Source organism: Tenebrio molitor, chromosome 8, assembly GCF_963966145.1.
Source record: "Tenebrio molitor chromosome 8, icTenMoli1.1, whole genome shotgun sequence".
Taxonomy (NCBI): domain Eukaryota; kingdom Metazoa; phylum Arthropoda; class Insecta; order Coleoptera; family Tenebrionidae; genus Tenebrio; species Tenebrio molitor.
This window is the reverse complement of record NC_091053.1, coordinates 2,438,353-2,463,415: the sequence shown is the minus strand read 5'-3', so window position 1 is coordinate 2,463,415 and position 25,063 is coordinate 2,438,353. Positions and strand designations below refer to the sequence as shown.

General features: G+C 38.7%; 1 protein-coding gene across 3 annotated transcripts in view; it reads right to left on the bottom strand.

Moving 5' to 3' along the window:
- Nucleotides 1-25,063, bottom strand: part of Sb (Stubble) — a 73,058-nt gene that overhangs the window by 32,283 nt on the left and 15,712 nt on the right. The window contains exons 1-2 of one of the 3 annotated variants that reach the window (XM_069055788.1): nt 19,869-20,062; nt 18,100-18,425 (exon numbers count right to left, since the gene is read on the bottom strand). In XM_069055788.1, coding sequence (XP_068911889.1) covers nt 18,100-18,103 — 4 coding nt within the window. In that variant the 5' untranslated portion in view covers nt 18,104-18,425; nt 19,869-20,062. Of the gene's footprint in view, nt 1-18,099; nt 18,426-19,711; nt 19,733-19,868; nt 20,063-25,063 lie in introns of those variants that run through there. The other 2 variants (XM_069055790.1, XM_069055789.1) reach the window with 2 other exon arrangements.

Below are 25,063 nucleotides of genomic sequence, written 5' to 3'. Positions count from 1 at the left end.
TCAAGCCTCGGCTGCGCCTCGGCCAGAAAACTTACACTCTAACGAAAAAGATGCACTTTTTGGCCTTGAATTTTTTTTCGTCTAAATTTTTTGTCTTTGTTTCAAATTTAATAATATAGTTGATTTGTCTGTTCTTCTTTGGTTGTTTTACGACTTGTCATTACAATGTTTAGTGGCGAAATCACACGCATTATCCGAATTTATTCCGATAGACAAATAAACAAGACAAAATCCATTTTGTATAACAATATAAAGAGATAAACAACTAGATAACTAGTAATGTGTTTTCATTCTCTTCAGACACAATAAAATTGACTTATTGTAGTCAACAATACGATCTAAACACCACATCACCAATAACCGTAAAGCACTATACTAATGTTTTGCCTCATTTACAAATGGCTACCGCGTGACCTTGAGGCTTCACTTTTGCGTTTTCATAATTACAACTAAACTCTGCAGAGATTGTAATTTTTCATGTCCAACAGAAATTAATTTAAATATAACTGATCTAAAGAATAAAATTTCCGATCAATTAATTTTTTCTCACTTTTTTTGTCCCTAGACATTAAAACATAATCTTTTAATGTACCGGAAATTGTAAGACAGCAATTCTAGATGAACAATAAATTAATTTCGATGATCCAATTAGTCAAAAATGCGTATTTTTAATTGCTTTTTTAATACAATAATAAATATACCGTTAACACCAAAAACCAATAAATTTAAAAACGATACGCACAAAATCGACCAATTAATTTTGATGCCGATTATTTTTTTAAAAAGAAGAGATTTGCATCAATAAAAAATTAACGATCCGGCGCCAAATCCAAAAATATTGGAATTTTTTTTCTAGGAATACCTACATATATTTTTCTTTCTCTATTTTTTCGTTCCTTATTTTTATGTTGCATTTTCAACCTTCTCTAATTTCTTTATTATTGAAACCATTCGTTCTCTTAATTTCCACAGATTTTTCTTTTTTCCATTTCAATCATCTTTTTCTTTTACAGCTTGAGCGTTTAGTCCCATTATTTTTATTTTACATGAGCTTTTTCTAAGAGAAATGTTCACAGCGAAAGTAAAGCAGAAAGCACTTTTAAACACTAATAAAAATTTTAGGAGAGCTGTATCGTTCAAAGTGTCACAATCAGAAATTTTCTTGTCATTCTACTTGTTACAAAGTACTGGTACTCTTTTATACATCATTTCCCTTTTTTTATTTGGTCCGTTTTCTTCTTTTTCTTCTTACTAAATCTTACTAGACGATTTCATTTTCAACTTTATCTACTCCTCTCTCCTTTCTGATTCTTTTCCTCCAAGTTCCTCATTTTTACGTTCTTCCCTAGACATCCAAACGCAATTATATTAATCTCCCTTACCCTCTTCTTTTCTATTTTCCTTTTTCACTACTGCTACTACTCCCATCCTAGTACTATCACGATTTAAGTTTTCAAATTTCCTCCCATTACAAAAATCCGGAGAAGATCAGCAGGAAGATCAAGAAGAAATGAGAGAATTAGAGAAACCATGAACGTTAACACCACAATAGTCGAAGACATTACTATGGTATGGGTATGTTGTACCAATGGAACCAAAACAAGTATTTATGGACACCACAAGGTAGGAGAAGGAAGGGAAGACCAAGACGAAGCTGGATAGAAGGCGTAGGAGAAGCAATAAGAGAAAGGGATTTCAAAGAAGAACAAGACAGTTACTTTTCTTCGCCCGCGACCAAATAAATTCTGTAGGCATTAAATCCGCACCAGCTGAAGAGTGATGAGTGTTTGTTGAGAAGTACCCATATACCTGTCCTGTCACGGAATCTGCTTTGAACCCGATAAATAAGAAAATGTGGGTTTGAGATGTCGGGCGTGGTAAATAGAGTGTGAGTACGTCTGGTCAGGACAAGTGGATAATCGTGACTTACACCTCCATCAATAAATCGGACTTATCGCATGCCGATATATTGAATTATACCGAAATTTACTGCTTATTTGTTGCGGTCTTATATGGGTGACACGGGAAAGTCACGATTTAAACGTGAGAAAACCTGAATGGCTCATCAGAGGAGGCATCGTCCAGTAGACCGTCGTAGTCGAAGGAGTACCACAAAAATTCCACTTGGTGGTACCACCCAAGAGTACGGATTGAGTGATCGGGGAAAGAGAAAAAAGTCCAGAAAAAACCTTCAAAAATTCCGATACAACATTTTTCGTGACCGTGCGATAACTCATCCGAATCTAGATCTAAACATTGAGATAACTGTGTCATCACGAAATGGCTCGCGTGCTGACATTTTACCTTGGCAAAAACGGCGACGGATTAGAGTAATTAGTTACTTAGCTAATAATCCAGATTAGTGTAACTCAATTTTTTCGTAATTGTTTCCGGCCAAGAGCCAAGTTGTGGTGTTAAAGTGACACGAATTCCTTCCATTCAGGTGGCAATTAAGCAAATCCGAAAAAAGCGTATGCGTGTATTGTTGGCCAGAATAGCGGTCAATTTGGAAGAAAGTAAACTAACTTCGTTTTCATTATTTCCAATTTGCTTCGTTACGCCAAAGTAGTACGCTCCACTCCGGATAAAAGAGATAATTTGATGCTGCTATCGATGACTATTAATAACGAGAAATTAGCGAGAAATGACGGCTTTCACCTAAAACGGTCCCGAATCGGCGACCAGTACTTTGTTGTGCCAGTTTAGACGAAATCATCAAGTGGAGTACTGTTCGTGGTACCGGCGATGAAAGACGGTACCAGATAAAAATCTCTTGTTGGCGGCTTTTTCTTCACGATTTTTATGTAAATTGATTAAATCGAGCACTCAATCGAGCGTGGCACGCGTTTTTCTTCCCATTATCATACGGAATGTTTTATTGGCACCTATAATTTATAAATCGTCGGAATCTGTTAGTTTTCTGTTCTTGTATAATGAAGACCCGTACTGCATTCTTCACGGCTGTTTAGTTCGACGTTTTTTCCCACAACCTGAAAATATAGGCCGTCACCTGTCGGCGGATAACGGACCAAAATTGCACCCAAAAAAGGCAAATTGAACGAATCTAAATCTAAATCTGGACAGCTAAATAATCAGCCAGAACGTGATCTAGAGCAATCTAAGAAGACGCTGCCACATTTGAAATCTTCATTTTTAGAAGACACTCTTCAAAAGTGCAAGTATTCTACAGGTACTACAAAAAATCCGAATTGAACGAATCTAAATCTAGACTGGTGATGTGCAGTTAAAATGATCAGGCAGAACGTGACAGCTTTTTTGATCTAGAGCAATCTAAGAAGATGTTTCCTCACCTGAGATCTTCATTTTTAGAAGACGCGCTTCAAAAGTACAGTTTTCGGAAGTACTCTACAGGTACTACAAAAAAGACAATCTAAGAAGATGCTTCCACTTCTCAAGCCTTCATTCTTAGAAGACACTCGTCAAAAGTGCAATTTTTAGAAGTTCTATCCAGATATTACAAAAATAAGCAAATTGAATGAATCTACATCTAGGCATATTAAATAATCAGCCAGAAGGTGACGGCTTCATTGATCTAGACTCTAGAGCAATCTAAGAAGATACTGCCACAACTAAAATCTTCAATTTCGGAAAACACTCTTCAAAAATGGAATTTTCAGAAGTCCTCTGCAGATACGGCAGAAGATGCCAAATCTTTATTTTGAGAAGACACTCTTAAAATGTAACAGCTTCTTTTGATCTAGAGCAACCTAAGAAGATGCTTCAACATGATAAATCTTCATTTTTAGAAGACACTCTTAAAAAGAGCAATTTTCAGAAGTACTCTAATCCAAAAGGTGCTACGAAAAAGGCAAATTGAATAAATCTAAATCTAGACTGATGATGTGCACAGTTAAATAATCTGGCAGATCGTGACAGCTTCTTTTGATTTAGAGCAATCTAAAAAGATACTGCCACATCTGAAATCTTCATTTTTAGAAAACTCTCTTCAAAAGTGCAATTTTCAGAAGTACTCTACAGGTACTATAAAAAAGATTGAACGAATCTAAATCTAGACTGATGATGTGTATATTAAATAATCATCCAGAACGTGACAGCTTCATTGATCTAGACTCTAGAGCAATCTCAGAAGATGCTGCCACAACTGAAACTTTCAATTTCGGAAAACACTCTTCAAAAATGAAATTTTCAGAGGTCCTCTGCAGATATGTACTACAAAAAAGGCAAATTGAACGAATCTAAATCTAAATCTAAATCTAGAATGGCGATGTGCACAGTTAAATAATCACTCAGAACGTGACAGCTTCTTTTGATCTAGATTCTAGAGCAACCAAAGAAGGAGCTTCCACGTCTGAAATCTTCGTTTTTAGAAGACACTCTTCAAAAGTCCAAGTATTCTACAAGTACTACAAAAATTCCAAATTGAACGAATCTAAATTTAGACTGGTGATGTGCAGTTAAATAACCACTCAGAACGTGACAGCTTCTTTTGATCTAGAGCAATCTAAGAAGATGTTTCCTCACCTGAGATCTTCATTTTTAGAAGACGCGCTTCAAAAGTACAGTTTTCGGAAGTACTCTACAGGTACTACAAAAAAGACAATCTAAAAGATGCTTTCACTTCTCAAGCCTTCATTCTTAGAAGACACTCGTCAAAAGTGCAATTTTTAGAAGTTCTATCCAGATATTACAAAAAAAGCTAATTGAATGAATCTACATCTAGACTGGTGATCTGCATATTAAATAATCACCTAGAACGTGACAGCTTCATTGATCTAGACTCTAGAGCAATCTAAGAAGATGCTGCCACAACTGAAATCTTCAATTTCGGAAAACACTCTTCAAAAATGGAATTTTCAGAAGTCCTCTGCAGATACTACAAAAAAGGCAAATTGAACGAATTTAAATCTAGACTGGTGATGTGCACAGTTAGATAGTTAGGCAGAACGTGACAGCTTCTTTTGATCTAGAGCAACCTAAGAAGATGCTTCAACATGATAAATCTTCATTTTTAGAAGACACTCTTAAAAAGAGCAATTTTCAGAAGTAATCTAATCTAAAAGGTGCTACAAAAAAGGCAAATTGAATAAATCTAAATCTAGACTGATGATGTGCACAGTTAAATAATCTGACAGATCGTGACAGCTTCTTTTGATTTAGAGCAAAAAGATACTGCCACATCTGAAATCTTCATTTTTAGAAGACTCTCTTCAAAAGTGCAATTTTCAGAAGTATTCTACAGATACTACAAAAAAGACTGAACGAATCTAAATCCAGACTGATGATGTGTAAAATTAAATAATCAGACAGAATGTGACAGCTTGTTTTGATGTGGAGCAATCTAAGAAGATGCCGCCACATCTGAAATCTTTAATTTCAGAAGACACTCTTCAAAAATGCAATTTTCAGAAGTGATATACAAATAATACAAAAAGGGCAAATTGAACAAGTCTAAATTTAGAGTATTGATGTGTAAGGTTAAATAATCAGGCAGGATGTGACAGCTTCTTTTGATCTAGAACTAGATGAATCTAAGAAGATGCTTCCACATCTTCATTTTTAGAGACACTCTTTTCAGAAATACTCCACACAATGTCATTTCACCAAGACCAAAGAACTGTAAACCATTTGCGACAAAAAAAAAACAACTTTGCTAGACAGTTTAGCTTCCTCGTACGTAAATTATGTATTGTTTCTATGGGCAACAGGCGACTTGACGTGTTTACAAGAAAGTGCATAGAAACTGCAACTGGACGAGAAAAAGATAACGTTGCAACATTAAACGACCGACGCTGACATAATCTCTAATTAGTAATTAAGAACGCAACTTGTAATTACTGAAAGGAAATAGAGCTGCACAAACAACACCGTAACACTATCTGTCCAAACATCCAGCAGAATATGGTAAACAAGACAATAGCGCGATTTACATTCGCGGCCGCACGAGATTATCAATTATCATCTGCTCCGTAAACCGCGATGGTACAAATGAATTTTTAATGGAATCATCGGATTTGTCAAAATCAATGATCACGAACTCGCCTCTCTTGATTGATATCTGTCGACGTCAGGTGTAATTAGCTCGGAATGGAATTTAATTGGCGCTCGAAAAACAATCGTTTCGAAAGTAGCCGCGATGCATCCGAAACAGAAATGTGAATTTTTTGCCGGTTAATCGATTCCGATACGAGGATGACATTCGGATGAAAGTAATTGATATTTTCACTGTGTCGACCTTGACATTAGCTTTACTTTCACACAATGATTAATTATGTATGGGATTCAAATGTGTATGCGAGCTGTGTGTAAATTGATATCTGTGTCGCCCAACACAATACCAACGACAGGTCCTATTCAACCAGATTGAGTCCTGAAATCGATGATCGCCTAATAAAGAAATCATTTTTGTGTTTATCGCACCGACTGTGCCGGCTCTTTCTAATAGAAACGGTCGAAGAGAGATTGATGAGATGGGAAACACTTTCGACGGAAATTTCACGGAGCTGTGACGGTTGGGTGTGTCTCCGAGAGGGTGCTTAAGTCCCCCTTTTTTCACTGGTCTACTGTGATTTGATAATTCGAGCATCATCCAAAGACACTCATCTTGATTAGAATGCACGAATGAACCGAACGCGTAAATCACATCAGAGAGCTGATTAATCGATCGCCTCCTCGACCGGTGCCAAGCCCCATTGAAAATTCGTGGATGCTCAAACGGACAGCTCTCGTCGCTTCACAGCTGGATTTTACGAAAGCAATTATCAAAAAAAACCACCTGAAGAAGCCCTACCGCAGATGTGTCCCTCTCTCCACCTCTACTTTCTCTAATACAATAACAGAACTAATGTATAAAATTAAGCTAATTGAAACGGTTGCTGATCGTGCTTTACTAAACTAATTTCCTACATAATGGCAGACCTCGCCTCGGACTTGCCACGTAAGTGGCACGCGGAAACCTCCCGGTGCACGCCGGACAATATGCGATCGCCCACATATCCGAAGAAGTCTTCGCCCTCCAGCCACCATCGACATCATTTGTTATTCGGAGCACTTAATCAGCGCCGGCGGTGTTCGCGACAAACCGGAATGTTTCCCCGGTGGGGAGCGTGTGGCCTCCGTCTCGTACACTACAAGATCAAGGGCGGCTCTCTTGCTACAAGATAAAGCAAAATCAAATTTATACGAGCAGGATGTTAACCAGGAAGTTATTGTGCATGCGATCTTATCTGGGCAACGTGTACACTGCAAAATACGGACATCTGCTGTTGGAGGAAGTTTATCTTCATATACAGGGTGCAAAAAAATTGTCAGAGGAAATGTTACAGAATAAAATATTTTGAGTTTTGGACTAGGACTAGGTGTGACAAAAAAGAAATCTGCCAAATTGATTTTCAAAATAGCGGAAAAAAGAAAAGAAACGTCAAGACAAGATGTGCATCAGGAGAATACTTGGGTTCACCGAAGCTGATGGTCGCCGTTTCAAAGCATTGGAACAACTCTCTTATCTGCCGGATCTAAGCCCCATTGATTAGTAGTGGTGGTTCTCTGGATAGAGAAGCGATGGTGACAGGAGTGAAAAAAAGAGAAAAAGGGTGTTAAGATACTTCATTATTGTTACAGCAAAAATATTAATGTCGTAGTACTATGCAGAAAAGGGCGGATTTTTTAAATACTTATCTATCTGCCGATTATCACATGAGGATGTAAGGGTTGAAATCACCCCCTGAAAATCGGATTTCATTCAAACCCCACCCCCTAAATGATCCTAGCACTAATAAGAATAAACTGTGGAATTTTCAGCGAAATCGGTCAAGCAGTTTTTGAGTCTATAGCGCACACACATACGAACATACAGGGTGTTATTGAAATGCGTGACCAAATTTTAACCACGAGCTACTGGCTTTATGTAGAACTCGAAAAAAATATTTAAAAAATTCTATGTCAAAAAATAAAATGACATTTATTACATTTTATAAAATATGATATACAGGGTGTATTTTTAAAATGTGCCGAAATTTTACCTACGAGGTTGTGGGACAACGTAGAAGACTAAAAGCAATTTTTAAAAATTGTAGCTCAAAAAATAAATGACATTTTATTTTTTGACACGGAATTTTTTAAATATTTTTTTCGAGTTCTACATGAAGCCAGCAGCTCATGGTTAAAATTTGGTCACGCATTTCAATAACACCCTGTATAGATTTTAGAACTCCAAATTTGCAAAATTTTGAATTTTTATAATTAACTCGTTAATTTTTTTTTTTGCTACAACAACAAGGAAACAAATCTTATTTTCGAAAACATTTTGATTTTTCATTTTCAAAATTTTATTCACCGTCTTATCCAATAGAACGGGTTAGAACAAAAAATCCACCAAATCAGAGTTCCTTCAACTCTTGCCATTCAACCATCATCGCCTAATTTGAATTGCCCTTTCCAAAAACTGTTCCCAACCCTTTTTTCCCTTCAATTTCGGATTAACATGAACCGTTTCGAATCAATTTTTTTCCCTAGCACCAAACAAACTTTAAGACAATGTGAAAGTTATTTGGTCACCACTTTTCAAACAACTTCATTCAACAATTCCTCTGCTAATATTGATAAATTCGTTGTTGGTTCAACACCAACATTTACAATAGATCCTGTTGATACCGAATGCACTGATGATAAAAACAACTTCAAAATGCAACTCACGACTTGACAGTTGTATGATAGGCCACCTGACATTGTGACACCCAAATGCGAGAGAAGTGACACAACTAGAAAAAATCTGGGGAGCGCCCCAGGGGTCTACACTAAGACCCGCATTATTTTGACCTGATGTACGCTTTCGCATCTTTGTTTCAATATTTCCTCTCCAAACTCTTCTTAAATCGTATTAAAAATTAGCACAATCATGTTTCGTCCATTCTGTTTTTCTCTTCCTTTCAGACATCATGATTCCTTTTCTCTTGCTTGTTTTTTTGTGATGCACAACATTATACTGTCAAGATTCTTTTCGCCTTTCCAAACATCATCGAAACCATCTGGCACCTCTTTTCCTCCTAATAAATCTCTGCCATTCCACATTTACCCCATTTATCACCGTCGATCAACCCACCAAACTGGCAAAACCTTCAACAGACACCGATTTCTTTATGATTTCCTTTTTTCGATCTAAAGATAACAATGAGATTGGAGTGAAAGCCGCAGCGTTGAAACAATAGCTTGTAACAATGAGACGGAGGCAACTGATGTATTTTTACACGACTCAAATATCGAATCGTTATCTAGATCGCAATCGAGTGCATTGGCAAGTGATATTCAAATCGGACCCAGATAAAGAGAATTCGCTAATGGACAGGACAAATAAGAACAAATCCAACTATGCGGATCCGTCGATTCCCATCGACAGAACTTAATATTTAGGGCAAGCTATTTTTGCATCTGTCCGATAGAAAATCACGGAGATGGACAAAAAATACACCAATCGTGACTTATTCGTTCCACTTAAAAAATTTCGAAACCGAGAGATGTGTGTGTGGTGTTTTTTTCTTCGCCGGAGACCGAGAGGATGCTTCATGTGTTCAGACAGGCATAAAATTATTTACAAATCTGTGAGATCAAAGGTGTGTCCCACAATTAATTTATTTGCATTATTCCTAAAAAACCAGTCGAAATCTAAGCTTTGACACATTCAAATCCGAATTATTTTAACTTGCTAATTATTTTTTTCCTGAGAAATTCGATCAGATGTCTGAGTTGATTTGCGATTTCGGCCAAAACATCACACAAATTTAATTAATTGCGAAAAGTGCGAACCTACAGCGTCCACTAGTAGCTCCCTCTGGCTGCGACAAAGCGCTCCGCGCCATTTTTGAATAAACTGGTGCGTGATTGAACCGAAGCGGCACCGACATCGACGTAATCAGTCCATTACAAGCGAATTACAGGTGATATGTTAATTTTGATGTCTCCGCATTTACCGTGATAAATGACGGATCGCACTTCACCTCGTGAAAGTAGAGTGGACTTATCGTGCGTCGTCCATCACTCCTTGTTTTTTATTGGTCCTTATCTGGACAACATCTTGCCGACATATTAGCATAACGTCCTGGCAACACCAAAACCCACCCACTCCTCTGCTAAATGGATTAATTAAATCGAATTCTTCCCAAATCGATCGACATCACCTCTTAATTAACTTAATTAGTCAACTGGACCGGTCTTGACGAAAAATTACCAGAAACCCATTGTGCTCCATCGCCGATTGCTAATCCTTGACCATATAAGCCCGATCACGTCTTCGCCGACCATCACGGATTTCGGAGATGAACAAGGAATTAGTGTTAGAATCGATGATGGTGCACAAATCGCTCCCATTGTGTTCCCGTCCGACTTTTCGCGGTGCGCACCCCACGGTCCACCTGCGGACCCCTTCCTTTCCGCGCAGATTTCAAATTAAATTGCAAATAACCCAAATAGAAGGCGTCAGATGCGAATTAAGATAAAAAGTCGAGTCGACATTAACTACTTTGAAGATTTATCGTGTCAATACTCGCTCAAATACGCTGACGGTCGTAAAACGTTCATTATCTGTGCGATCTGGTCGTGCGTTGCCTTAAAATGTTTGTTGTAAATTAGTTTTAGTGTTTGTTTGTTGAGCTTTCGCCTGTTAATAAATATGCGAGACCGGAGTGCAAAAAATTCACCCAAACATTGTTAACCCAATTAGAAATTCGACGCAACGCTCCAGTTTAGAATTTACTAGCTTTTACCCGCGGCGAAGGTGAGGGTATTTCCAACTCGAAAAAACTGTATTTTTTTCTTAACAGGGTTGAAAATGGTAGTAGGGGTTGGTTTTTGTAAAATTAAAGTAGACAGTAATTTTCTTCTTGTTTTGAAGATCAAGTGTACAAGATTTCATCAAGATCGGAGTAAAACTGTAGATTTGCATACAAAATATACAAACAGACATTCAGTTTTATATATATAGAAAATTGGCAATTACGGTAAAATCTGTCAGACGAAATGATTACAACGTAAAATCGGTGGCATAAATGACATTCTGTCTGATCATTACTGGGATACTGGGATTTATCCGCTGCCAATTTCTATTAGGCATAGTTTTGCATGGTGAGTCTGTTGGAAATACTTGGCGAATAACACAGAAATTACAGGGACCTGCACGTGATTAAGCAAGCTTATAAATCACGCCGCCTGGCCCAGACTTAAAAAATATTTGTTGGGAATAGATGCTCGTGCATTCCACGTAATTACTACCATCGGGGAAACTATTAGTGAATTCTTCTTATTGATGACGAACGATCCAAACAACTCCCCTTTCAATTTCTTCATTTTGCAAATACACTGTCACGATCTCGATCACGAAGTATCGTTCCAAATGGAATTAAAAAAGAAATTTAGAAAATTTATATGGGTATAGTGTTTACTTCTAATTCTTTTGTGTCGGGATATTATACGGTTTGAACGGTGAAAGTGAAATGACGTGATGACATTGTTGCGACAATAAAATGTGCATTAAAACGTTCACGCAATACAATTTAACGTGTGTTATTGTTTTAAGTTATAAAAGTGTAACCGGTTTAGTGTCCTCTGCACGTTTCGTCATCGAGTCTTCACCGTGTGAAGAAACATCTTCATTGTTCCTGATGGGTTTCCTATTAATTTTGAAATTGCCAAAACTTTCCTTGTTCGTGTTTAAACGACGAGAACGCATCATTTCGATCAGGTGAATGGAATGTTACGTCAAATAAAAATAAACAAATAACAAAGAAATAATGATGAGTTCAGTTTAAAATGTGTATAATAGGATTACGACAAATTGTGCGAAAAACTAAATAAAAAAATATAAAAGTTGAAGATAACGAGCGAGGAAACGTTTGGGACGCGTCCATAAGAGTCCCCAAGCAGACTGATGATGTCACTGGTTTCGATTAGTAATGTGTCATGACCCACCACGCCGAGGCCTACCCGGAATGTTCGAGACAGGGCCGGATACAAAGGGGTACAGATTCAACGAAAGAGCCAAGGATAAGGCACAGAATAGGAGAAAGAGGGTGGGGAGGAGAATGATGATGTTTGAGAGCATGATAGAGAAGGACGGAACAGGGGAGGAAGAGAGAATGCAAAAAAAATCTTTGAGGTGGGTGCTAAGAAGAGTGCAAGAGGAATAGGCTGAGAGTGAAAGCGGAGAGAAAAGGAAAAGAACACGGAGAAGGAGAGAGGAACGGGTATGCCAGTGAAGAAGTGGAAAGACTGAGAGCAAAAGGAAGATGGATGAATGTAGAGCTGAGTGAAAGGGACAAAGATACAGAGACAAGCAAGAAGGAAGGGAGAGAATCAAAGAATCCAGATACAACAGGGAGTTCCAGAGTACCTGGGGAGAGAAAGTGCAAGAGAAAGAAAAATGAGGGAGAGATTTAGATGTAGGAAGAAGGAGAGAGAAAACAGGTTTTGGAGGGAAGGATAGGAAAGAAGGTGCAGATTGTGCAATGAGGAAAGAGAGACAATCGAGCACATGTGGAATGGATGTAGCGAAATGAGAGAGAGGGAGAGAAAAGAACGGGGAGAAATACTGAATGAGGACGGAAGGGATGAAAGAGATATCCAGACGCGTGATTTATTGCAAAATGGTATAATTTGCCAACAAAAAGATCATTCACTAGTAGCCGACCGTTGGAACAGGAGGGATAGCAGGAGAAAAAGAAAGGGGTGGGAGATATAAAGAATTGAATTGCTATTTTTATCTTAGATAAAACTGTAATCAGGAATCCCATAGGGCAAAGAAAGCATTATTAGTAGAAGTGAATTTTCACCCGCACTGGAGAATTTTTTGATACCTCTTTAACCGTGGTTTTGGCAGTTTTTGCACATTTTATAAAATTCATCATAAAATGGCTCGCTCGGTTTCTAAATTGCTCTAAGTAACTAAAAGCTTTGACATTTCACTTAAGTTCCTGAAAGCTTCTTTTTTTGATTAACGTTTGAAAAACTTGTCCGCGATTGCGTTCTGATTAAACTTTTTTTTCGCTCATCGTGTGGGACTGTGGCCACTGTGTTACGGTGTTGTCGTTCCTGGTTTGAAGACCAATGTTACTGAAATTTTCACCGTTTGATCTTAGCTATGGCCCAATAATTGGACAAAGTTTCATCAAAATATACTACATATTTCGGGCTGTTGCATTTTCCATGATAAGTAGTATATTTTTTATGCAAGAACACAAGACAAGAAATTTACAACCAGCTGATGGGCACATTAAAATAATTGGTGGCTCTTAAAAAAATACTTGATGTATTAGCTGGTGGAACAATATTTGAACCAACACGCAACACCACGCATTTATCAAAAACTTGCAGTACTGAACTCTTAATTAGCAAAGCAAATTAGAAATCGTCGATGATTAAATGGTCGCGTTTTTCAAATCGTCCGTTGCTCAGACTTGCCATCTCGTCTCGTATTAATTATTGCAAAACAATTTTCCACGCGTGAGATCGATTTAAAACCTTGTCTCCGGTTCCGCGGCCGCGAAAGAATAATCATAAATCAAGCGAAAACAAGCCCATCATCTTCCGTCGCCGGACCAATTTCACAAACAGGAAACCATTGACAACAATATTCTCTCATGTGAACCAGATCGCACCGAAAATACAAGAGGAAGTCGCCGATGGAAAATGCAACCGACACACTTTTCCTCCAAACTCCCCAATTAGAGTGGACGATTAATTGGCCACGAAATTTATTCGACGATCATAAAATAATGGAAACCAGTCCATTATCCTCGACGAAAATCGTAAAGTTTCGTGATGGACGTTGGCGAAAAAAAAAAACTAGATTTGTGAGACGTGGACGCTTTCTGTGATCTTAATGTGATAAATGGGCGAGACGCTGCAGATCATAGATTGATCGAGGCTGTAATTTCTCAGGGAGCGAGTCGTGAGGAATAATATCAATAACCTGCCTGAAATGGACCGATCAATTGATGAATAATTGATAGGGCACGGCGGTCGTAAATTTTAAAAGCCTTCAGAGCAATTTCATTGTAAAAAGGACCGTTTAGATTATTCCGCTATAACAATCAAGAAATTATTGGTATCGTAGGAAGACCACTAAATATTGACACTGACAAATACACTCGTTATTGGTGAACTACTTTTCACCTCATTGTTTTAAGGAGAATTTTTATGGACAAAAATTGCGTGGACGTCTTATCTTAAACCGAAAGTTATTATTTTGCAATCAGAATCGAAGACTAACAAGCCTCCACTTTTGAGTGCGTAAAACTACGCCGAAAACAAAAAAGAAGGCACAGCATCGAGGCCGGATTTATTCGTTGTTACGAACCACAGAAAACATTGAAAACCAGTGACAAAACTGCGAAGTTACAACGAAGATTTTTCACTGGTTTATCGCTCTCCCTTCGCGCAGATAATTCCTAGGTCACAGCCCATGAGAGAATCCAACACCTCTACTGCAGCTGCAAAAAAAAATTAAAACCGTGAAAAGCTCAGCACTAGTGCCGGTGCTGCATTCAGTGGATTAGTGCATTGCAGGACAATTACACAGGACTCTTTGATTAGTTGGTGGCTAAGCAGTTTCTAGACCAACAATCGGACCTTTTCTTTTTAACAAACAGGTGATGAGATTACGGTGGATCAGATTTCTCTTGAAGCGATTATTTTATTTTCTATTGCGACGAATCGAAGGGAGAGCGGATTTCTTTCCGCCGACTGGTGTACTTCTTCGCGATAATTGTCGCCACATATGTAATTGTAAAACACGGCACTCGCCGGAGAAAACTGCGACGAACGTGCGGAATTACAATTTCTTTGCGAATTAATCCGTGCAATTGTGAGTTTTTTGCGTTTGTGAAAAGCACGAATGTCACCTAGACGGTAGCGACGGAGAAGGCCTCGATATCGGGTCAGAGAAGTCTCCACTCGGAATTAGAAATTAGTTTTCCCCGACAGACAGATTTTTTCAAATGAAAATTATTAACAAAGCTTTGAAAAAAAATGGTTGCAATAAAAACAGCGATTCAAACAAATTGAGTGCTCCTCGACCGGCTTCTTAATTTCTCAATAAAAAAATGACTGAAATGCATTCTTTTCGATAAACAACTTGTTCTTTTATTGACCTGCTTTTATGTCTCGAAAGCGATTCCAGATAAGTTTTTGTGACTAATTAACTCAATTAAGATTAGACAATCGATCGAATCTTGCCACGAAGCTCCCCAATCTCCGAAATTAATTTGTGAAGACCTGGACTCCTGGAATGTGTGCTGCTCGGGCGTCGAAATCTCCAATCCGCCACACACGACGTTGCACTTGTTAGAAAGTAAACCATATTGAAATTCCTGCACCTGATTTAGGGGCCAATTAAAAGACATTATGACGAAAAAATTAATTGATCGTCCTGAACTAAAAATACACCGCGGACGACTTTGTTGCAAATCGACCGCCAACAAAAATCACTCACGATCTGAATTACGACTTCTTCCACTGAAATAACGAACGTTTCTCGACGTGCATAAATTCGTTTTACTACCGAAATGCCGACGAGGGAGCGTCGTTAAAGCGTCGAAAATAATTGCATTTTTTTATGGGGTTTAACACGTCTGGGTCACGTCGGACCCAGCTTTTTTATGGTTTTCAGCGCACTTCGCACTGACCTACAGGAAACCGTGTAATGAAACACAATTAATAGGCACGAATCATCGAGATTTTTATGATGGCGTGAGTTAGCCTAACGGTTTGTCGATGCAACTTGCAAAAAAAAAAATTCGAATCAAAACGATGTCGCTGCCAGACCTGTAATGTTTCAGGCGTGATTTGTCGTTATCTCTGTAAATGATACACCTATCACCGATCACCACTTTAAATTATTACGGTATTTATTTTATTATTAACTACTGACAGATCGATAATTATCATTTTTATAATTTCACGTGATTTCCTGTTCGTAAAGGCTTCATCGCCTTGCACAATTAATTCCTCACATTCTCAACTGCACTAATAATTTTAATTGTGACACAGTGAACCAAATTTATTTTAAAATTAACCAAACACTTGCTGCGAAAAATTGTGGCCTTAGCAAAATACACAAAAACAAAAAATCTTCCCACACACTTTATACTCTATACTCCGTTCACTGACACAGAATAGTAATCACGTGACCGCGCCGTCACGCCTGACTCCGCCTTTTATCGTTGCGTGAACAGAGTATAGATTATAACTCTTATAAGATCGTGCATTACCTTGTTACACAACTATGTCCATAAAAGTGTTCTTTGTTCAAACAAATCCATGATTTAAGGCAAAATGTGTTAAAAAATGTGGAATATTCAGGAATTCGAAGAATTCTGTATTCACATATTTTGATTGAGATTTAAGCTATTTAATGACATCGAGGATAAATCAAGCTTAAGATTTAAATATTTTTCTGTGAAATTTGCTTCTGGTGTTCCACAGAGATCTGTTCTTGGACACACTTTTTTAGAACAAGTTCATGAACAAGGAGCGCCACCTAGCCTAGCATTAAAAGCAAGTAACAGTCGATAATTAATATTTTAATTTTAATCGTTGCTCACACAACGCAATGATTTATTAATTACCATCAAAATTATTTATCATTTTTATTTGTAAAAACCCAACTGGCCGCGCATCATCCATCATCTGCCCAACTCGGACCAATTAAACATTTAACTCCTGTAATCAGCAAAGAAAGGCAAGACTTACTTTTTCAACGTTGGCAGACCCACCATCCTGGACGTCACGTCCAATCCATTAATTATTATGATTACACGGGCAATTAATCAATTTTGATGGTTTTATATTTATTTTGGTTTAATAGCAGCACTACGATAAATTACCGACGACGCGATCCGTCAAAACGCGTCCCGACAGGACGGTGCGCGTCCCCACACGACACACCTCCGCCGTCTTGGATCTCGGAAATTCGGCTAACATCCTCGATTATAATTACACGTGTTGCTTTTAACCTGATTGTACGAATCGGTACCACTTAACAAGCGTAATCACAGGTTTATACATGGAATCGCATGACCCAATTAACATAAGCATTACTTAACTTACAGAGCGTGATCGCACATGCCCAAAATAATATTTAAAAACCGGCGAGGCTACTCGATGGTGACCGGGCTGATTGTCTACTTGTCACGTGATCACCAACGAGTGTCAACAGTACCTTTCGGACGGTCTGTTTACTCGTTTAATCAAAATGGAAATGAGACGAGAATACCATCGAGACAGTCTTCAGGTGGTCCTCGTTGCGCAACTGTTTGTCAAAACTATTTGGACGCGATGGGGACGGTAATTGTCTTTTGAGATGTGTTGATTGTCGGATGTTGCAACGCGATGCGTAAAGTGGCCTGAGACTTGTCGCCGAGAGTCGAAGGTGTCCGAGAGAAGTCGCAAGTAAAATTCGAAAAGCGAGCAGCTCTGGAAAGTTTTGCAAAGACTCTATTTAGACCTGAGACTTGTCGCCGAGAGTCGAAAGTGTCCGAGAGAAGTCTCAAGTAAATTCCAAAATCTAGCAAATTTAGAAAGTTTTGCAGATCGAGTAAAACTGCGTCGATTATAATTCTTGACCCGGGGCCGAGCATGATTCTATTGAATATTTATTCAGAGGAGCTGCGCTTATTAATTATTAAAATGTGAAGCTAATTTGAAGCGTTTCAAAGCGTTACAATTTTTTTCGTGAAATTTCATATTAATTTCAATAATCGATTAGACTTTCTCGGCGGCACCGTTACCAACTTAACAAAATGAAAAGTAATTAACAAAATCGAAAATGACAGTTAGCGAGTTAATGGCGCGTTAACGCCGCCGAAATCTTCTTTTGGGATTCTTCCGGCGACTCTTCGTCCGTCAGGATCATTAGCAAGAAGTGGAAATGAAGACGTATCGCCGGTTAAATTGAAATATCCTTTCCGGCGCTGTTTCGCTATTAATTTGGTCGAAACGAGAGCCGTCAATTTAGAATGATGGATGTGCGAAAAAATCGTATCCGCGGAGACAATTTCCGCTGGATGAAAAAATGCAGGAGATCGGTTGGCACGATCTGGTCGGTGCGTTAAGTCGACTTAAACTAGCACTTACCCATTAAGTTCGGTGTATTTAACTTGGACACAATGTAATTCCACGACAATAATCCATTCGCACACCAATTAACTGTCAAACAAAGCACGAATTGTCACCCGCGCAATAAATGTCAGGAGTGCGTGCGAGCCGCCGGAATCGCACATAAAACACCACTTAATTTTATTATTGCTGTGAACGGGCGATTTTATTGTTGCATCTGAAGAAAATAAAGTCACCTCGGCGGGTCAAGGAAGGCGAATGCGCCGCCACTGCTGCTTCATTCATGAGACGGTCGACGGAGGGAATCTCTTGAACGATTTATTATCTCGCATTGACAGGTGAACCTAAAAAATAAGTGGATCGTTCTTAATAGGTTGAAATTTATGTAGGTACGTTCTTTTTGTCATTATTTTATTGTGCACGACGCGAACCGAGTAGCCAAGTGTTTGCTATTAGCGATTTTTCGAAAATGGCAAATTCTGTTAATGTCGCCACGTTTTCTGATTATAGCAGTAGGAAACGATATTTGGAACTCATTATAAAATAACCGATTGCCTCTTACAATGGTTTATGGCTTGTCTGTAAAGATGTCGCAGATTTCACCTGATTTCGGTGGCTTCGGCACGCTCAGAACGTAAAGTAAAAAAATAAATTTGTAGCATAAATCACGGATGTAGTACCAAAGCGCCCCGCACTAACCCTTTCGAAGCGCAACCGTCGCGAGCGAGAATCAAATCGCTGGTCCCCTAACATCATCATCAGCTGCGCTCTGTCGGAGCGTGCCGCACCATCCCCAGTCAGGCTAAGTAAATTGTCAAAATGTAGTCAAAAACTACATCTGCAACTAGATCTTAATACAGAAAAATTGCTTCCTATTTTTTTTTCTCTCCTGTTTACACGATCAGTTGTGTTTTAAATACTGCATTCGAAAAATCAAAACATCACAAATTCTTTCTTGAATTTTCAAAATCAAAATTGACACAAAAATAGCTTTACCTTTCAGTATTGACTATCAAAACGGATCAAAAGAGATCAAACGTACAATAACATGACTGAATGAAATAATCCAATCAAATACCATTCGAGCTTTGAATTTTTAACGATTAAATCAAAGTTGTTATAGTATTATTACAGATTAAACGTTGTAGTCATTTCTACACAGTTAACATAACAAATAATTTTTAATAAATTGTTAAAATGTCAAAAAATATCACTTGATAACAACAAACACGTTTAGAACAAAAGATTTTTTTAACCTGCTTATTTGAAATGAAATTTCTAGAATTAAAATTGACTTAAAAATAACAATTTTGTTTTACAAAATCAAAAATTTTATGTGAAAATTACATTTATTTTTACATTTCACAATAAAAAACAAATGAAAAAATACCGAAATGGACTATTTTGATTTTGCCAAAAATTTAATCTAATTTGAATTAGCACTAATAAAAAATTTTTGAAAAAAATATCAAAAAATATTCAAAATAAGTTCTGGCAAAAGTTAAAGAATCTAAAGTAATTTTTTTTTACAAATATCAAAGTAAAACAAAACTATAATGATTGTAATTTTTAATTTAAACATCTTGTCAAAAATTTTGTTCACCATTTAATAAAAATCTACAGCACGAACCCCAAATCGCCAGATTTTTTTTGAATCTCCCGAGCTTTTTCTCTCCTTCCAAAATCACCGAAGACGCCAAAATAATTTTGAAAATGAACCTGTTCTTGTCAAGCGCACTTTGCTTTTCGATTTGTCCCTTGACGCCCACCTCACCACCGTGTCGTACCTGTCAAACAATTTACGAAGGCACCATCAACGTCCCACGACCACCATCTCCGTATATCACTAGCAGGACCTCACCAGCGCGAGGTGTTACCACGAGTCACGTTGTCGGTGTTCGGACACAGAGGAAGGATACTTATGCCGGTGAAAGATCTCGCGGCGCGCGCGACGACAATCAGCTACCGACTGGCTGAAAGAACAGTGCATGGCATACATCTTGCAGACAAGTGGGTCACTGGAAACTCTCTCCCAGACACCCTTTGTGCCGTATGCGGCCACTCGCGTAACTGATAACACAGAAACCACCCAGATTCCGAAACGGCGCGCGTCCCGCAGGGCGCACCTCCGGGGCCATTGCTATCTGGGCGAAAATCGTCGGCCCTGCAGCGTCCAGTGTTTTGTAACATTCTGAGACGTCGAGCATCGATTTAATCAGATTCTGTAAGCGGTCATTTACCAGTTTTTGCTTAGTTGTACGTCTGGTACGGTTCGCTGTCAACGATGATGTTAACAGGTCACTTGGATGCAAAAATGAGAGAAAAACACGAGTGAGTTATGACCGGCAACGTCTTAAATATTGTCCTGTATGGTGCTGATCGTAAATATATAAATAATGTAAAAACTGGTTTCATATTTTACCTAATTGTGATGTATGTACCGGGTGGTCGATAAATCTGAATCAACGTAAATTATGACAAGAGCAATTTAAAAATCAAACATAATTAATAATGAAATCGGTGCTACCACAGTTACTAGATTTTTGGACAGTTTTCTTGGAGTCGCGGTACTAATTCCGGTGCATGATTTATTCATAAACGGTTTCTTAAGTTTTTCAAATGTCAACAAAACAGAAACAAGTTTATTACTGTCCGGAGCGAATCCGCCATAAAGCCGAGCTTTAATTAAAAATTTATTCAAAAAAGTCGTCCGACTGAACATAAATATGTTTTAAATTATCAAATTTGGTGCTAGATCTAACGTCTCCGTTAAAAAATTATCGAGCCGTCCAAAATCTCGCTTAATTTACTCAAGGAAAATTAGCACACCGATTACCATAGCCTGATTAGTTGTACCCCTTACCCAATTAACAAAAATATGTTTGAGTTCGCATCGTTTACGAAATGGTTCACATTTGACGGTTTCCTGGTTGCATGTAAAATGCATCGACTTTCCCAAATTAGGATCAACAAGTGAGAGAGAAATTGCAAATCGCGGTAATAACATTGTCTTCGAAAATTTACGACTAGAATGCACGAAGTTAAAACCGCAGATTAATTAATCCTGCGCATCATGCGCTGCATCATCTCGTCAGAGATTAACGAAAGATTAAGCGCAACTGCAGCGTGTCTTCCTTCTGCTAGACCAGCCAACCGGCAGACGGCATCTCATTAAGAGCTACTCCCGAGCTAATGGGCACAGTTAAGGCACAGAGGTGATTCGAAATCAAAAATGATATTTTAAACATTAAAATGAAAAATGTGTATTGTAAACTAAACTAAAAACAAAACAATCCTCATCCCCATCCCCATCGCTATCGCAATCCCATCCTCATCCTCATCCCATTCCCCATCCCCATCCCATCCCTATTCTCATCCCCATTGCCATCCCCATTCCCATCTCCATTCCCATCCCCATTCCCATCCCCATTCCCATTCCCATCCAATCCCCATTCTCATTCCCTTTCTCATCCCCATTCGCATCCAATCCCCATCCCCCTTCCCATCCCCATTCCCATCCACATTCCCATCCCCTTTCCCATCCCCATTCCCCTCCCATTCTCATCCCCATTCCCATCCCCATTCCCATCCCATCCCTATCCCCATTCAATCCTCATCCTCATCGTTATCATTATCATCATTATTTCGTATTGTAAACTGTACACTAAAAACAAAACAACTTTCATCCTCATCCCCAACCTTATTTCCATCTCCATCCCCATCCCCATCGCCATCCCCAAAGAAAAATGTTGGAACGACTTTGTTGATAAAAATTCTCTGTGGAACGGAAGGGTTCGTTGCCTTGCTTAGCCTTCACATCCAATAAACACTTGAGCGTACAGGATTATGCCGCGGAGTGCCGCACGAAGGAGTAGGATGTGTTCATGGATATCTATTTTGTAGATGGCTATCTACGGCAGTTGATGCCGCTACAGATAAGTATGTGAAAGAAAGTTGAACAGTTTGCATTACAATACTCGACAAGCAACAATGTCTAAATGACTTAACCGCCCATGGTAATGGCAAACAAAGCCCAATTCCCATCAATAGCATTTTATCACCGATTTCGACAATAACCCTTGAGCCACTGACACCCAAACAGTCCACCTGGACCCAAATGGGATTTACGGTGAAAGCTGCAGTGTGCGAAACACCGCGGCGAATCTCTTTAATGAACCTTCCAGCAGAATCGCACAATGGAAGTTTTAAGGCGATCAATCAATCCGAAAATTAAAAACTGATCATTGCCCACCACGCCTCGCCATTAAGGAGTAGTGGATTTTTCAGTTGGGAGAGTAGCGTGTAATTTTAGTCTTGGCTAATTTCGAGTTTGATAAATGTTTTAATAACTCCCTGTCCATTGCTTTCGCATAATTTCCCACCTGCTCGTGGGAGATTGATTAAGCCGATAACACACAAAGACATTTTCAAAAATGTTGTCTCGACCGAGCCTAATTGGGCGTCCGCGAACCCTATGCTAATAGATTAATTTAACATCAGCCGCACGTCCTTAACAATGATCTCTGGAAAGTAAAATTGACAAGATGATTCCACATTCAGGCGGCGTACCACTTCGGTACCATCGTGAAATATTCGAGGTGCTCACTGACCACAGACAAAGAAAATCTGTGGCGCATTCTTTAATAAACTGTTAACGTATGAGTTACGAGATAGAAATCTGAAACCGTTACTCATCCTGCTTTCAGAAAAATTCAATGGAGTACCACTTGCAAAGATACGAGGAATCGACGAGAAACGGTGGGAAAGCGTAAGGTGCGATGCGCTAACCAAAAGGCATCCATCTATCGTCCAAATCCCGTCGTATTTATTTATGCGCGTAATCGGGAGCCAATAATAAACCGTCGTAAAAGTTAATTGCTCGTAAAATGTTAATTATGGCGGTTTCGCACAACGCTGTGTGAAATAATATGACAAATAGGTTCGCGCACCAAGAAGAGATGGAAGATTTTTTGTGAAAAAGAGAAGCAAAAAACGTGAAGAAATCATTTAAAACCAGAGGAGAAATTATCCCTTATAAGCGCCGCGGCAGATTAAAACTGCCATCTTGAAAATCGCTGATATGGTATTTAGGTTTCCGTCGTACTAGCGATTCCTATCACGTGTTTATCCCAGAAACGACAAGATCGAGTTTCACCCGAGACCAAAATGAAAAGTCATGCTGTTGTCATTAACGAAAATAGATGCGAAGCTGGGTTTTGCTGCGGTGAGCTTCGAGGGCGAAATCGAGAAACGTGGCTCAAGGCGCCATAAAATAATAGATGCTAATTTTATAATTGCCGGTTTGACCAAAGCGACTGCACTAGTTCGCGACCAGAATCTACTTAGCCCATTTTGGGCTCCACCTTCTGCCTTGTCTTTGTTAACTGGAGAAATCTCCAACTCAGCTGACTCACCCTGTTCGGATGAATCACTCATTCTTCATCCATTGGAATCCCATTTATTAAGTCATTATTAGAAAGTGGGAAAAGGCGCGCTTTGTTCATATTTTGCGCCTCGAAAGGTCAACTCGTTCTCAAAAATTAACCTTTGGAATATTTGCTTGTTAAGCTTGCAAAATAACGAATGAAAACCATTAATGTAAGCGAGCGCTTATTCACAACAATACATCTTTCATCTTTGCCAACTAAAATATTCAGTACCTGGACGTGGTAAAAAAGATTGTGGAGATAAATCCTGCATCAGTTTTGATCAAGAGAGCGCGATTTGTCCGGGTCCACCCATCCACATATTGTCAACTGCGCACGTTGCTTAAGCTCTCCAACCGAACGATAATTAGAGCTTTCGGTGCGGTAGTTTTACGACCTGAGAGATGTCCAATAAAAATTAATTACGCTAACAGATCTGTGCTAATTAGTAATAATTAAAAGAGAAACAGACTAGTTACAACAAAAGAAAAGCAACGAAAGTATAGGAGGACACTGGATTAATTGGATCAAGGTCACATAAAAGAATCCGACCGGACCGATATCGGTCAATCAATCAAAAATTTCCGGATGTTGTTGAGCACCTGATTTAATTGGACAATTGTATTTTACGTCGAACTATCGAAAATGCAACACCTGTGCTTGCGCAGACGATAAAGTGGAGCAACGAATCCATCATCCAGTGCAATTAGGGAGAAATATTGCTTCGCGAGAGAATGTTTTATTGGTAAAAGTTAATAATTGTCGTTTTAAAAATGTGAGTGTGTCAGGGGAAAATATGTATTCCGCACTTGAATGGTACTCGTTTGGTGCCGAAACTGTGAAAGAATTTCTATAAATTTGCTTAAAAAATTACAAAACAAACCGAGCGAGACTGAAATGACTCATTAGCAACATCCACATTTTTATTACGCCCAAAACAAGTTTGCCATAGGTGTTTGACACTGTGTAAATATACATAACGGATGTATCACCTACGAGTACAGATTTCCCTAGTGAAAGTGTTTGGACGAGGATAGTTCCGAGTGGTACTTGCGCCGAGTTTGCTTTGCCAAAAGCGCATTACTGTGTGCACTGTATACACTACAATTACTTAGATTACACGCTCTTAAACATAAATAATTTCGCTTTCTTTTGACATAATCGCTATTGTTATTCGTAACGTGCTGGCTATAATGTCCACGGACAAATATATCATTTCAACTGGGATTTACCACACTGTCATTGATGGAATACGAAGAACTGCAGCGACAAATCGAAATGTTGTAACACTGCCAAATCTGCCAGAGCCAAGAACTTTCTATTTTAAAACGTGCCAATACGAATACATCCGCGGCCAACAAAAAAAAAATACGTATGTAATTTGAAAAGGATGTATGAACGCAAAAAGATTGTTGGATTTTTTGTGCAACCTAAAAAACTAAAAATGTTGTATACACCTTGGCCGCGAAATCCTCGCGATTGTCATGCCTCGGCCGCAAGCGCCTCGGCGACAATTTTTCTCTCGGTACGATAAGGAAAGGTTTCGCGGCCTTGTA